The sequence below is a fragment of the Athalia rosae genome, chromosome 1 (genome assembly GCF_917208135.1).
Source record: "Athalia rosae chromosome 1, iyAthRosa1.1, whole genome shotgun sequence".
NCBI lineage: Eukaryota > Metazoa > Arthropoda > Insecta > Hymenoptera > Athaliidae > Athalia > Athalia rosae.
The window spans coordinates 2,687,578-2,703,786 of record NC_064026.1 but is presented as its reverse complement, the minus strand read 5'-3'; the positions used below and the strand labels follow the sequence as shown (position 1 = coordinate 2,703,786).

The 16,209-nt window shown below is 43.9% G+C and overlaps 2 protein-coding genes across 3 annotated transcripts; one reads left to right on the top strand and one right to left on the bottom strand.

Moving 5' to 3' along the window:
• Positions 1–3: 3 nt before the first annotated feature.
• On the top strand, positions 4–1,150 carry LOC105682989 (high affinity copper uptake protein 1-like). The gene is made up of 4 exons (XM_012395255.3): positions 4–146; positions 217–350; positions 462–512; positions 592–1,150. Exons 1-4 carry the CDS (start codon positions 141–143, stop codon positions 788–790), a joined length of 390 nt encoding a protein of 129 aa, XP_012250678.1. The 5' UTR covers positions 4–140; the 3' UTR covers positions 791–1,150.
• Positions 1,151–9,268: 8,118 nt separating this feature from the next.
• On the bottom strand, positions 9,269–16,173 carry LOC105682980 (tenascin-like). Of its 2 annotated transcripts, none has more exons than XM_012395246.2 (13): positions 14,659–16,173; positions 13,192–13,347; positions 12,970–13,110; positions 12,715–12,855; positions 12,490–12,654; positions 12,267–12,395; positions 12,079–12,201; positions 11,714–12,001; positions 11,502–11,618; positions 11,283–11,405; positions 11,048–11,203; positions 10,794–10,931; positions 9,269–9,584 (listed from the first exon to the last, which is right to left on the bottom strand). In XM_012395246.2, the coding sequence occupies exons 1-13, from the start codon at positions 14,726–14,728 to the stop codon at positions 9,511–9,513; spliced, it is 1,821 nt and encodes a 606-aa protein (XP_012250669.2). In that variant the 5' UTR covers positions 14,729–16,173; the 3' UTR covers positions 9,269–9,510. The 2 variants fall into 2 exon arrangements, with proteins under 2 accessions (XP_012250669.2, XP_048516200.1); XM_048660243.1 differs by lacking the exon at positions 14,659–16,173 and adding an exon at positions 13,466–14,620.
• Positions 16,174–16,209: the final 36 nt, after the last annotated feature.

The window sequence follows — 16,209 nt, the reverse complement described above, 5'->3', positions numbered from 1 at the left end:
CAGCTTGCTTTAGATAAGAGGGTATCTTATCGATACGATAAGGGCATTGTCTTAAGAGCTGGAAGAGACGGTTTTACGAGTGCCTCTCCATTCCGTCGCTAATAACCAACCCCGTAGCAGTAAAAATTCAAGCCAGCTAAATGGAGGTAAGCCGCTGTCGCTTCGAAACTGTTTACCGTAGTGGCCGATTAATCGACGAATCTATTTCCGTCGCAGATGTCCTTTCAAACCGGACTCAACACGGTGATCCTATTCGACGGTTGGAAAACTCACGATTGGCAAGGCATCGTGGGCTCCATGATCGGAATCACCCTGATGGCAGCGATTTACGAGGGTCTGAAAAATTACCGGTGGGCATTCCCATGATATTACAAGGGCCCGGGTATGGCCCTCGAGGTCAGATTTGTTCAGTTCTATTTTATTCCGGAAGAATTCGAAAAATCGTTGGTTGATTTTTTCAGTGAACATTTGTACGTCAGCGCGTCACTGGCCCGGCTCGGTGATCGAAAAGAGTGAGCATGAAATTTGATCGAAATATTCACCGAGGTTATTTTTCCTCCCGCCCTGAATCGGAACGGCGTTCTGTTTCAGGCCGTCGTTATTCTCCGGCGTTCACATACTTCAGACGTTTCTTCAGATGATCCAAATCGTGATCAGTTACTTCCTGATGTTGATTTTCATGACCTACAACGTCTGGCTTTGCGTCGCTATTGTATTGGGCGGGGCTATTGGCTACTGGCTTTTCGCCTGGCAGAGAATCAGCACCGATATCACCGAGTGCTGCAATTAACGCGGTTGACGAACCGCGAGATGAATTTCATGCCGAAGTTGGAGGGTTTACGACGAACGCTGCAAAAAATATATGGACCGTACGAGGATCGTTGGAAATAAGGGAGTTCGAGGAGATGGAATTTAAAGGTTTAGGATGAATTTCCGAAAATAAGCTCGATTCTTCATCAGACGAATTTACGTCAGGTCTGATAAATCGGAAGCCGCGTTATTGGGGAGACTCACTAACCGATAGAAACACTTTGATAAGATCTGTAACGAGCCGTCTCACCCAGTTTCGCTCGCTGATGAAACTCTGGCGTGAAATCGATCCGAGGAGTAATCGAAAGCCGAATAAAATCGTCAAAATTTAAATCTGCAATAATTTGGCTTATCAGTTTTTTGGTCAGCGAAAAACACTTTCGATGAAACCTTATCCGTCATCAAGGCGCAATTAGAGATTAGCCAGCGCTCAAAGTTTACAATTTTTGAATCGGATAACTAGATCCGAACAATAAACGTACGAGACGAGTTTTTTTCTCTTCCTCTTCCACCGGAGGAAAAGAAAAAAAATCAAAGGCAGTCGATTTCTCGCGAGATCAATGGACGAAAAATTGCTACCATTTGACCTTTCGTTATTTTAATAATCGGCAAAGAACCGAAGTGACTGCGAAGTGTCTGTCGATGCACCTTTTCTTCGCTCTTTATCAGAAGAAAGAAAAAGGAAATCGACCGTAATGGCTCACACCTCACCCCCGTTACGTCATCGCGCATAATTGCTCTAATTCAATTTACTAGCGATTCTCCAGCAGTGTAAATTAATTCGTTGCGGTTGACGAATATCACCGTCGATACAGTCATAATTGAATTGACGATCGATTCTATACCCGCTCGTGACTGATAGGGGGTATCTTGATTCTCGCCGATTACAATGACCGAAATGGTTCATCGGTCTGGTATCATTGATCGTGGCATACTCCGCCGTTGCATCGACGAGGAAATATGTAATCGCTGTGTAGCGAAGAAACGGAGGCAAATTTCCTAGTCGAGTTTCTGATTTTCTGGTTGAGCTCACCCCATCCCTAAAATCACATCCGGAGGCACGCCGTTACCGCGAATTGGAACGAATCCAGAATATCAAACGTCGAGAAGGAGATCGGCGCCAACTTTCGTGGCGAAAGGTTCGAAACAATTGCACAATCGGGGTCGAATCGGCACTCAAATTTCGCTACGATGGACTCTCAAGATCATCTCGAGAACCAATAAGAACACTAGCCAAAAAACTTTGATCCAGTAACATATTCACTCCTTTCGTATTCTTCGTTCATTTTTTTTTTTTTTTTATTCAACCGTCGATTATATAATCCAGAGAAAGATAATAAAGTCACCGGTACCCGTTGATCAGCCTTTTTAATCCCTTGTAGCTTACAATAAACTTGGTAAAAGATGATCGATGGATAACCGACTACATATTAGAAAGACGAGATAATTGCAATCTAATCGTTATCCTCGTTGATTCGGTTGCCTCACTTTACCGCCGCTCACAGTGATTTTTGCGCTGATCCAGAAGACGGTCACCGATCAATCGGAAGCCGTGCGAATAATACTGAAAGAATGAGATTTTTACGGAGGGTCGGGTCGTCTTTTCGAGGAGCGGAAGTTGCTCCATTACGCGTCGTCGGCTAAGAGAAGAATATTTTCATCTCCACTTTCGTGGAGATTTTCTATTTCTCTTTCCATCTCGTCGCTTTCTCGATGGGAGGAAGCGAGAAGGCGATAACGCGTCGATTCGGACCCACTCGAAGCGATTAGAGCGTAATTTTTTTCTGGTAACAGCAATTAGCATTTGACAACATTAAAAATAAAAGCGATTGCGTCGATCGCCAAATTAATTGGCGCCTAAGCTGCAACGGTTCTCGGTCGTATTAGACCGAGTTGAAGAGTCGGTGTGTTGCAAATTTTCGGCCGCCGCATACTATGTCGCGGGTTCAGAGGGCGATCAATTTTGATAATTGAAAAAAAATGTTCTATATTTCACGCATGATTTTATTCATTCCGTATACGCGTGTATTTATAGAGATTTACGAGCTACGTTCTCATCTCGTATCTCTTGTATTATATCGTACCTAATTGGATTCGACTCTTATCAAGAAAAATTTGTTCGAACGGCAGTGCGAAACTCTTCTTCAAAATTTAACAACGTTTTCCAAAAATGTATTTTAGTTTTATCACACGTCGGGTTGGTTTTTTTTTTTTTTTTTTTTTCGTTTTTTATTCAACAGCTATTCGCACGAACGAAAATCACGGCTAATTAAGCGTCGCGAGGTGTCGAACAATTCGTTTAAAAAATTCTCCATAGCTTTGAAGATGCAGTGAATTAATTTAAAACTCAATGGCGGTACTGCAGCAACCTGGATTATTATTACCGCCTAACGACCCTCGGAATCCCTGAATAGCAACGAACAGTTTCAATATCTGTTACCCTCTCTCGCGTATTTCTCGTTCGAAATTCTCTCATTAAAATACCCAACCACCGCCGTAGAGCATCGCAACACTCCAGTTACTCCGGGAATAGATATCGCGCATCTCTCTTGTTTCGTCGACGTTTTTTTTTATTTTTAATCCAAATAGAACGTACACCGACACGAGTTTTGGAATTTCTTAAAAATTCAAAAAAAATCAACCCGCCTAATTACCCTCGTCCAATTTCTTTTTTTTCTAAATATATTCTTCACATAACTCATACCCAGATTCTAATTTAAATCGCCGATAGTCTAACCCCCTGTCCCCGAACACGTCCGTCATGCTCGAGTGTACTAACAATTTTGCGAAGCGTGTTGCCCGCTAATAACATTTCGTCTGACGAACGTAATTTTCGAGAGGTGCACGGGCACGGTCGGACGGATCGGACCAGACGGCGGTAAATTTAATCAAACTGGATATCGTCGCGTGTCAAAATTCTACAAGGCCGCGAACATTTATCCGGCAAATGAAGCATCAACGTTCAACTACCCAAAACCCGTAAAAGGCGGAGCGATAAAAAAGCACGAGAACGTGGAGCACGTAGACCGCGCCCTGTACGTCGGGTTACAAATTTCAACTAACGTACGTACGCCTTACAGCGCGGGTCGAGCGTGTTGCACGTGCGAAAATACGCGTTTGAGATATCCCACGGGATACGCTTCTGCGGTAGACCTATATAAATTTCCGCCGACATGCAGTCAGTCTGCCGGGAGTGTCCTGAATTATAAATATTTCGAATCACCCGGGCGGGTTCGGCATCACCGGCCCCGTCCGCCCTCGATTCGTCTCTCGTTTGACCCCAAGGTCAGGGAACGACGCGAGTTACGGTACAACGAAAATTCGACGATCGATTCGTTTATTCGCCAACGAAGTTTCTTTCACGAGGGATGCTTTCCGCCGCGCGTTTACACTTCATGTGCAGCGACAGCTGACTAGGGTGTTCGCAGCTGTGCGTGAATACGGTCGATATTCGCTGGACGCTAGTCCACCTCGTTAGACGGGAAGTCCGAAAACAAGAAAATCGAATATCGAGATAAACGGGTTTTCAGACTCTCTTTCGTCCGGGGTGTATATCGATATTTCAGCGAATATCGCCACCACGAGTAGCTAAGGGTTCTTCGCGTTGAATAGATTCGCCGGTAGAACGGCGGTTGGTTGCAGATTTTCCTCCGACGATTCGCGATACCGAAGGGTGGCTGCACGCCGATGTCATGGAAACGCCGGGCGGGCGCTATATCGGTGTATATATAACGATTTATACGCTTAGGGTGATAAGTCGGGAGGCTTCCCCTTACCAGGTCAGATACCGCAGATGCATCTGCGATCCGGCGTCATGATTAGTTAGGATGAAAGGCACCAGCCACTCTTCCACCATATTTCCAGGGCTCTTTTCCCCGTCGAGAAACGGAGAGATAACATTTTTTTTTCCACCGGCCACAGCACTTTTGAAAAGCCGCTTCGCCTCGCACCGACGACGATAGGGGCCAAAAAGCGAGGATAAAAGAAGAAAGAAGAAACGAGGCGTTGTTCTAGCGTCGTCAAAAACACAACCGGAGATCACTATAGATTGTCGGAACAATTTTACATCACCGTAGTTGAAAATTTGGAAAAATATTTTTTCCCCGATACCAATGACGATTTTGGGGTGGACGTAACGAAAATTCGGATTATTGAGGGAAAAATCATGAATAAATAAAAAATATTCGAGCAAACGACGTTATTGCTGTACAGTTTCGACGGGAGAACTTTTTCTGTTCTCCGAGAGATTGGAAGAATCTTTTTAAAAAAAAATTCATTTCCCCATCTTAAACTCGAAGTCAGTCGAGTTTTCGCGGCGGTTAATAAAGTAGATAGTTTTTGTTGCCCCGGGATCATCCCTTCGGGGGTTGCAACGCGACTCAGTCGTTTCTACCGGACGTTGGTATCCTCGAAAGCAGAGCGATCGATGGTTGGAAAAAAGCTCAGCTGTTTGTTAATCCCGCCTGTAGACCGCACTACCGGGGATAAGCTCAAAATCCCACCGGCCGAAGCTTTCTTATGGAACAAACGGATCGTAAGATGACCTCGTTTTTAAGCAAATTACTTATTCACAAAAAAAAAAAAAGAAAAGAAAAAGAACAATAGCAAGAAAAAAAAAAAAACTCGAGTATTGATTATTCTTTTCTAAGTATGTTATGCGTTTTTATATCTCAACACATATACGTACGTGTTTCGTTTCAAGTACGCAACGATACAGTTATCGAAATCGACGATTACGTAGCTTTTTTAAAGATGTTTCAACGCCCGTTGATTTGTAATTCGTGCGCCTCTGACGAACGACGTCAAAAGTCTGTTGGAACTTACGTTATACAGCAGAACAGACACATTCGACCTGCTACCACCGAATGCCGCTCGACTGTTATATATATTCATGTCTCTGCGATATCGGAATATACCTGTATACAGTTTCTCACCAAATATACATATCGCGCCAAGAATAGCCTCGGCTATTTTACGTACGAATAGGGTGCTAATTGCACATATGTATGTGGGATTTCCCCCCCCCCCCCCCCCCCCCCTCCCGTCGCCACATTGGAAAACACGAAGGTTTCACATTCGCACACGCATGTACCAGCTGCTTTGTAAAAATAGAAAACTTTACGCTCTTTCTCGAAGAGAGACTTGAGGCGTGACACACGCGTTTTAATCTTTGGGTTAAATATTTCCTCGGTACAAACTACCCTTGCGACGTTCTCGCGAAACGAATTTGAACGTATTTGAACATTTTCTCGCTTAGCTCGGAATATCGAAAATGAAACGAATTTTTTGGATGATTCTTTTGATTCGCATCGGAAACATATTTCATACGACATCCTACATCACGTGCAACGAAGTGCACGTCACGTACGGAGAAATTTTTTTTTTTTTTTTTTTTTTCTAAAATCTCAACCGCAGCAATTCTGAAAATTGGTCAGCGCTGTAATAATTATGTGTAGGAATAAAAGAAAGGAAGAAAGAAAGAAAGAAAGAAAGAAGAAAAAAAAACCTGCAGCGGTATGATGAGAAAATATATGTAATCCAACGATTTATACCGAAAGGTAAATTTCTCTCTTCGCTCACTTCTTCCATTTTCTTTTCTTTTTTTTTTTTGCTTCCAACTTCTTTCCACAGTACGTTCGATGGAATTGCAAGACTCGGCCTTGACCTCAACCATGGTACTAAATATTACAAAACACACAAGAAAACCACGCGCTTGACACGCGAACTCCGCAACAGTCTGATCATACATACATATATATATATGTATATATACAGAGATTCATGTACACAACGTATAGGTACAGCTAAGTATGCACCCCCTTTTCTAATGTGTTTTACACTCGTAGTGTGCTTTATTTGTAACCCCTGTTGCGGTGTACACGTACGTATGAGTGTTATAACTTTAAGCGCGGCGATGGTCCTGCAACCGAGCGTTTGCCAAGTGCAGCGAAACCCGACGACGACGTCTAAAAGTATATATATGTAATATGGTTTTCGAATACCCGCCCGTTGTCGGAACAGTCCATTACAATATACCTGTACGTGCCGCACAGGTATGCGGGAGGGTCGTTAGAATTATGCGGTTTCCCACATAAGCGTCGCATATTTTTCTCACCAAGCTCGCGAAGGACGCGTACAGTTACGCGGACGTGTTCCATTAAAACGTTTCTTTTTTTTTTTCTCATTTTATTTCATTTCTTATACCGCGCACGGGTTCGCACGGGATCAACGATCGTCCACTCGAAATTTCGAAGATTTTCGAGGGTCGGAAAGCGAAACTCGACACCCCCCGACGCTTATCCTGCGGAAATTCTGAGGCCGCTGAATTTGTTGGCGGGAAAGTAATTGAGGTGGTTTCGTCCGGGCCCAAGATTACAGAAAAAAAAAAGAGAGAATTAGGGAGGGTAACTTGTGCCGAAGCTAAGATTTCTAAAAAGTGTGCGCCCTCCCTCGTATATACACACCGTTCGTGTGCGGTAAGATAACGCGGAAGTTTTAGTCCGGAAATGTATCCAATTGTGTAATATACATATATCTTTGGAACCTACAAGGGAGTCCAAGTAGTCGTGAATACGTACAGGAATAAGGAGGAGGAAAAGAGGTCGTGCAGGTTCGCGGGCTTCCTATCGGCAGCCCGTATCAGCTTGGCGTGTGACCTTTACCGTCTCCTAACCCGCTAATGTTAACGTAACTCGATACACCCCCCCGCTCTCCGTTTCACCATTTTAATTCAGTTTTCAACGGTCCAAAAGCGCGCTCATCCATTCGCTAGACAAATAATTAACGAGACGTATCGTTACCCGGTGATTCTTTCCGTCAATCAGAAGTTGAGCTTGTTTTCTCGTTTCCTTCTATTCAACGTCCAATAAATATTACATACATCGAATTCGATCCGAGGTTGGTTTCCTTGATCTGGTCAGCCCGGGTATGGAATCCGGTTCGCTTCGAACCACGAAAATTATTTAATCGATTTTGCGATTCGGACGAGCTTTTAATTTCGAACGGATATTTTACGCCCGAGTACGAAGATCCGAAGACTTCTCGTTAGATGTAATGCAGAATGTATATGGTATAGTGTTGGTACGAATTGCGTTCATATCCGGGAATTCGATCTCGAAGTAATCTTTCTTTGGTATTACCTCATAGCACGCCTGCGGATGGCGACCGTTGATCGAAAGTTTAGATAAATTTTTGCGGTTTCGCGTATTATAATATCTGTAGACGAATACCGAAAGACCGTTTGACCCCAGGATTTCTATTTTTTTTCAAAAAATCATTATTTTAATCTATAAAGAATCGAAAGTAAGTCAACTTTTCTATTCAAATGTCTTTTTTACATGCACTTTTGATAATGGACAAAAAAAAAAACAAAAAAAAAAAGAAAAAAAAAATACATAGAAAAGAAATTTCATGCCGAAACGGAACATGAATATATCATCGCAGCGTATACTATGGAATCATTTGACTCGTGGCACGGTAGCGAATAAAATATAAAACGCTTGTTAGAAACTCGGAGCCCGAATTTTTTCTTCTGCGGTTCGTTTCTTTCTCATACTTTTACCAAGTAGATTCGGTAGATAATTTATTAGAGGTCAGTCGGGTCGGCCTCCGCGGTCATGACGTCGTTTTTATTGGAGGTTGTATTATTCGCTTTTGATGAAAAAAAAAAAAAAGGGCTTTGATGACGTAACCGGCGCCCGTAACGCAATCGATGACCGGTACGCGAATACGTACGTACGTATATCATCGCGGGTATAGGTTCCTTTTTGGTCTTCCGAAAACTGGGGAACAACCAAACGATGAAAACGATTAGGAATCACGCCATCGACGCGGCGCGACGTCCGGTGAACCGAAAGCAGAACGTTGGCCGATCGAACCGCGATACCAATTCTTATCCAACTTTTTCGCTTATATGTGAAAATAAGAAACGACAGATTTATAGAAATGAAAAAATCCCCAAGTTCTCTCGAATTCTCTCCATTTTATTTTTGTGCCATTTTATTTTCTGAGAGATTGGTGAAAATCTCTCGAATTCAGGCCTGTTTTACGTCCGAGGATAATATATTCAAAAACCCCCCCGAGTTCACCGATTGACGAAAGTTACTTACTGAGCTCCGGGTCTTCGTGTCCAGAATACTTACGTCGTCATTTATCGAGTAGGTATGACGTCACTACTCCTCGGTAGCGGGGTGGTCCTCTTTTGTGATTTATGAAGGGAGGGCAGAGCGAGTAGGGGTGGAGCTTTAAACCCCACAACTTAAATCTGTATTAATGCGAGCCGTCGGTCTGCCTTGGTTCAATTTGTCTTCGATCAAGATTAACTAGTTCTCGCGATAACCGTTGGCCACCTTAACCCCACCCTATAGCTAAACCCGTGCCTGTATGTGTATACCTATGCCCATATCCGTAAGTATTACGGCCGCTGTATATTATCCTATGGAACTTTTGAAAATAGAACCGGAAGTGAAATTTTTTTTTTTGGTATTTAAAAAACATCGTTAGTTTATTGGATATCGATCAGCCCTTACATTACATTATTCTTACACAACTTTAAATCTAAATTTTTTCTTCAAATTACAACAAAGACGGTATACGTGTTAGAGTCTATAAATATCAATACTGTCAAACGTAAGTTAGGTGGCAATGATTATAATTTCATCCTAGTAATCGATAATATCGTATTGTCGTCGGTTCGTACGATCAGACCACGAGGATTTTTACAGCCAAAAGAACCAGACCCAACGAAGTGGAGAAGAAGAAGGTCGTCGCGTCACCTGCGGAAATTCAATGAAAAGCATACCGCAATTAACAAAAAGAAATTGACCAATTGCGCAATTATTTGCACCGAACTTTCGCCTATTATACGAATAGACAACGCGTCGCACGCGCGGTATAACAACGATCGGCGAACATTGCGTGCAGTTTCTTTATGTCGTATACTACGATAACATTGCTCCGTGTATTGTCCTCCTTATTTCTGATTGGACGGTCCAAATACCCTACCCGAAAAGCTTCCGCACGGTAATCAAAGGTCGATAAACCCTCCAGGTTCAAAAGCCTTTGAAATTCCAAACGACCCAAGAGAAAAAAAAAAAAAAAAATATTGACGTAGTCTCTGGGTCTGCGAGAATGAATTTTCCGTACAAGAAAGACAATTATAATATGCAATGCTCCGTACGGATGCGAAATAATAAAATATGAATTACCTTGAAAAATCGTTGCAGCCTTTCATATTGCCTTTCATATTACGTTTTTTTCTGTTTTTTTTTTTTTTTATTACAGCGATTGCGATTGTTGTAAATATGAGGTACAACTTCGTACGGTATACGGACATATTATGTGTGCACATTAAAGCCGGGAATAAGCAGCGGAGAAATGCATCGCACGGTACGAAGCACGGTTAACTTGCACTTACCGACACACCGACCGAGTGATTAATTCATATTAATTTGCAGCTCTAATCTGAGTGAAAGCGTCGCAACGAAAGGTACGGTTCTTTTCACCCCATTGTACATACGTACGTACGTACGTGGTGCGGGCAATCTTTGTCGCGGTTACACGTAATTGCAGCTGTATTCGATGCACGTGTAAAAATGAAATTTGTGTACAATATACATATATACATATATACGCTCTACAGATACGCAGGGTGTGTAATTACCTGTGTACTCACGTACGCGCGTGTGTACCTATAATATTAATATTTATTACACGGACGTGCGGCAATTTGATAAATGTCAAGGAAATTCCTGTGCCTCTTATACGATTCGAATCGTTGTTACCGAATACTCCGACTATATACATGTACATATATATGTAAGAAAACTATTTAATCTATATATCAGATTGCGTTTCAGCGGATCGTACGAGTGCACGAGGTGCCGCAATTTTAACGTTTGGAAAAATAATGGCAAATCGAAGAGAGAAAAGCGAAAAGAAAGTTATTAAAATTATTCATCCCAACTCCGTTGTCCTCCACTTACCTCTGTAGGTTTCGCAAGACGTGGGAGAAGTCGCCGTCGATTCCCAATCGCAAGCGCACCTTCCATTGAGACAAACGGCGTATTCCTGACCAGATTCCAGGTAACAATCGACGATCGACGAGCAGTGAGATCCCAGCCCTGTTTTTTTTTTTTTTTTTCAATTTTTAATTTTTTTTCTTTCAAATTAAGACTCGACGCGTTTCAACTCTTAAGGATCATCAACGACGTCGCATCGACGACGTGCGAATTCTTACTTGATTTGAAATTGCAGCCACCGTTTCTGTAATGATAATCCGATCGGCAAGCGCAGGCGGTCGTTTGATTCGAGTCGGACAATTTGCTGCAGTAAGCGTTTTCCACGACACTTGAACACTGAATGTCGTACTCGCATTCTTCGCCGTAGTCCGCCACTAATTATGTCAAAGCAAATCATCGATAAAACGTTCTTTCTTTCAACAATTTTTCTACACAGTTATTCGTTTTCCTTACCTGGTTTGCATAGGTTGGTTCCCGCGGCAACGGTATTACCGCCGCATTCGCAGACCTCAGCTCGCGAACACACCGAACTCGGGACGGTGCAGTCGTCGTCCGTCGAACACGTCGCGTTCAGACCTGCGAGAGACGCGACGAGGGTCGCGAGTAAGAAAAAATTCATCCACGTAGTTCGACATAAATTTGGATGAGAATTTTTTTTCAAAATTTCCTCACCTGGAAGACACGCTTCGTCGACGGGGTAATAGTATTCGGCACATCCGCAGACCCCATCGATGCAAGCGGAGTTAGCGATGGTGCAGTTGGCGTCGAACTCGCAACTTTCGTTGAGGGCTGATTGAATTGTTCAATGAATTTTACATTTCAAAGAAAACGATGCATCGGTGCAACGAGGGTTGCTAAGGTGCGGTGATATCAGGAGTACTCACTGGCGTCGACGTTCTGGCAACTGGTTTTATCGGAGGATGCGGTCGTTCCCGGCGGACAAGTACAAACCGAATCGTTGCAGCTGAGTTCCGAAGAAAGTCCCTCGACGTAACAGTCCTCGTTTCGGACGCACGATTCGCCGATACCTTTGTTCGTCCAGCAGAAAAGTTGATCCTCGAGCCAATGCGATCGCGAGTTGCAGAGGCAACGTTTCTTCTGACAGGATGCGTCCGGACCGAATATGTAGCACTGCTCGTCGAAGGTGCAGGAAAAGTTGTAGGACTTCGTCGCTGAGGAGAATTTTTTTGATTCGTGATCGTTGTCGCTATTTTTAATATGCGAACGGAGAATGTTCGGAGGAACGTACATTTTCTGCAGATCTGCTGGTTGAGAGAGGCAACGGTCGAGTAACCGCAACTCCAAGTCCCGTTGCGACACAAAGAGTTTCTGATAATCACCGTATCGTTTCCACCGCATTCCTCACCGATAGCTAGACACGTGACGATTAATTGGATACGAAAAGTTCTCGTTATCGTTCAAGCGCGGAGAACTGACCTGCTAAACAGCTCGAAAGGTCAGCGGACGCGTAGTAGCCTCTGTTGCATATGCAGGTGCCGTCGGGACCGCATTTTGAGTTTCCAAGGTCGGTGCAGTTGGCGTCGGAATCGCACGCAGCGCCCACGACTAGACGTAAATTTCAATCGTCTGCATGAATTTGTTTTCTCGAATTTTTTTTTTTTTGAATTTTCGCGCAATCGACCGTTACGGTTTTACTCACGGACTCGAACGATTCGTTCTGCCGACCGATCGTCCTCGATGGGGTGGTTTTCTTCGAGCGTCATCTCGCCGTTGGAGTCGGCGGAATCGGCACATACGAAACGACGGGTGCAGTAAGAGTTTGCGAATTTGCAGTCCAAGTCTATCGCGCACTCGTCACCAACAGCTGGGAACGATAGATCGTATATGAAACGCTTTGATTTCAGAAACCGTGGGATATAATTACCGTAGCCGATGCGACGACAAGTTCGATATTCTCGTTGATAGAATCCTTCGCTGCACACGCACGTTCCGTTAACGCAGGAAAGAGCCTCGGTGTCCGCGTTCACGTAGCAATTTACGTCAGCCTCGCAACTGTCGCCCAATCCTGAAAATGGAAGAAATAAAATCGACTCTCGTTGGAAATAATCGGAGAAGTGTCGAACCTAGATAGTAAAGTTTATGAAACTGATTCACCCGAATCGTAGATAAAATTACTCACCTGAGGACGGATAACATCTCCCGTGGATGTAATGGTAACCATCGGCGCACACGCAAACTGAATTTTCGCAAGTTCCTCCTTCGAGTAAATAGCCGCTGCACTGCTGCTTCTCGCTACACGCGTCGCCGTAGGCTGTTGCTCCTGATTGAGGTAAAAAAAAAAAAAAAAATTTATCTTGCGGAAATTTGTTTTTTTTTTTTAGCGTAAGCGGCGGTTCCTTACTCCGAATACACTCGGTCATGTCGCTGTTGAAAAAATATCCAGGAGCGCATTCGCAATAACCGGAAATGCAGGAAGTCCCGTTCGCCGTACATTCGACGTCCGTTAGACAGTCCCATTGCGAATATCTGCCCAGGATGTTGTCTGATACGAAGCTTCCTGAAAATTTGGTAACAAAAAGAAAAAAAAAAAACAAAATTCAGATTCTTCAACGATCGGCTAGCTGTTATCATTATCATTGACGAGGATTTGGAGTCCGTTGCAAACGGTGACGCACCTGAAATTCGGAGGAACGCAGACACCACCTGGCATCTGCAGGTGTTCTATCTATCGGAATCGATTATTTTTTTTTTTCAACGCAAACTAAATAATCTCTTTACGATAGACGCGCGGGCTTGTACACCTGTTATCGTAATTTCTTATAGATTGCATCTGATCGGTTGTAATCGGTGTTAGAAAACCTTAGAGCGATATTTTTCTATTCTTTGTTGCTATGATTGCTAAGTAAATTCCGCGATTTATCCGCGAAAAGTCAGGTGCCTTTTCTATTTTCCCGATAGTTAAATTGGTTTCAGGATATCCGTGACGGAGGTTTTTAACGCCCTGAGAAACCGGAGCACGCGAAGTCGAGGAATTTGTGGAAAATTATCAGGTCGACACTGTAGGAAAACCCCGCGGGTGTGTGTGTATGTATAGAACACCCGAAACGGAGCAACGACGTACGTACGTGTTACGTAGGAATAAGAGGTCAATTTAAAACGTTGAAAATAACCACGTGACAAGTTCGCGGGGCGTCGCGATGACTGGCGTCGAAATCCCCATCGGTACGGAGACCCTCGGAGAATATTCGGTCACGAATAGAAGAAAGGGAATCGCCTGTGCCGCACGAAATGGACAGCGAATCGCGTGACGTTTTTGCAGAAAACTGATGGATATCGTCTAATAACTAATATACCGCCTGCAGCTTTGTGATTTATCGCAGATGAACGAGAGCGAAGAACGGCCGAGAGACAAAACAAAAAATTGTTTGAAAAAACAGGTGAGCGAAAACAACAAAAAAAAGTCGATCGAAGAGAGCGGGTGTCGGTTCCCTTTCAAATTAGAATTCCGTCCACACCTGCCAAACGGTATTACCGAACGATTCGTCGTAGGATAAATATCGCGTGACCCGTGCGCGCGGAAAACCGAGGCGACCAGATGAACAAAAGAAGAAATGAAAAGCGAGAAAGGAGAGATAAAAATAAGGCGAACACGATCGCCAGACGGACGTTTCCGAATTACTCGGACATCCTTCGGACTTACGGAGGTAAAAATCAATTCGGACCCCCCGGAGGATTCAACGTTGATATCGCCAAAGGTCAAGGACGCGGTAACCCCGACGCTAATGAATCTCGGTCGCCCCGAAACCCTGCGAAGGTTCTCCGTTCTCGTTTCTCTGTAGTTTTCGAATGTATGGTGATTTTTACGAACCGTTAGTCAGCAGTGCGAATTCCATGCAAAGAACGAGCGTGACGAGAAGAGGACTGACGGTCGGCCACATTTTCAGTATCGCCGGGCAAGTTGATCGCACACAAGAAGCGGAGGGTTCAACCTGATTCAACGGTTTCAAGTGATCGACTAATTCCGGCGTCGATCTTCGCCGTTATATCGAGCAAAAGCCGGGCTAATTTTCTTTATCACGTGAAGCAGACACGCGGTCAGCCACCTGCGTTTATATCAGATATGAGAATCCGTGACGGTCCGATACCTATTTCGTTTTTTTCCTAACAATCTTATCCATTTACTAGTATCCCGTGTTCACGACTTTATAAATTCGAGCTCTCTCGACGACTGCGAAGGGGGCTAATCAATCAACGTCTACCAATTAGCCGGTGCGCAAGGACGCCGGAAAACGGCTCGGTTTCGATCTTTCACGCCCTGATTTTCGGCCGTTCGATCGATACGGAGGTTTATTTTAAAATTACGAGATACTGCTTGACTCCAAAATCGAATAGCTGGTGATACAAAGCGAGTATATGTATATTCGACGAACTGATAAGAGCTCTCGCAGCTTCGCTGTCATATACGCAGCGAGTAAATATGTGTACATTATACGAGTCTTCCTCTGGTGCGTTGTTATTGCCCTCCGAAAATTTTCGTCTCACGATTAACGGTCGACGTTTGTCGGCGATCTCTTCAGATCTGACCCCCCGGAATAACCCAGAAGAAGATGCCGGCGAACACTCGAAATTACAGATCGTCGCGAAGAGGAGACGAGCCGTCGGTAAAAATCGCATCGATGCAAACGCAACGCGTGTAAATTATCAATCTCCGTTTATTCGCCGATATGAATGGGACTAGCGAGTCGCGATATCGTCGCGTTACGATATGGTCGCGTTCGGGGCGCTGACGTCACGAATGATTCGATCCTTTCCCCGAGCCTGGTAGACCAGGACGAACGACGACGGTTCCGAAAATAGATCCGCACGGTGGTGATCATTTGCATGGGCGTACGTTACCGCTGAGGGTAAAATTAACGGACATTCGGAAAATCGGGGCGGAAGACGTAGAGCCCCCGGGATTCTCATTCCAGGGATTGTTAATACGATCATTGAAAGGAACGGGTGTTTTTCCGTACCCCCGTCGATCGGTGTGGAGTATTTTTTTTTATTTTCTCATCGGTCGATGATAATATTTATCGATGTTTCTTCTTGAAATCACGACACCGACTTGCGTCGGAGATCGAGCGATTCGATGACGGTGGAAAAATATCATCGAGTCGATTCGCGGAGTAAAATTCTTTCGAACACTATTCAACGACGTTATTGATGGCGACGTAATGATTCTTTTTAGAGATTTTTTAAACACTCCAAGTTGAGACCAACCGGACGAAGTAGCTATTCCGATAAATTATCGCGGAAGATCGTTGAATAATATAGCCAATGCTCAATTTCTTCGAATCGAATCTGTATTCAAAGTTTTTCCATGGCAGATCGTACGTGAATTGGAATCGCGATAACGAACTGGTGTTAGTGGATTGTT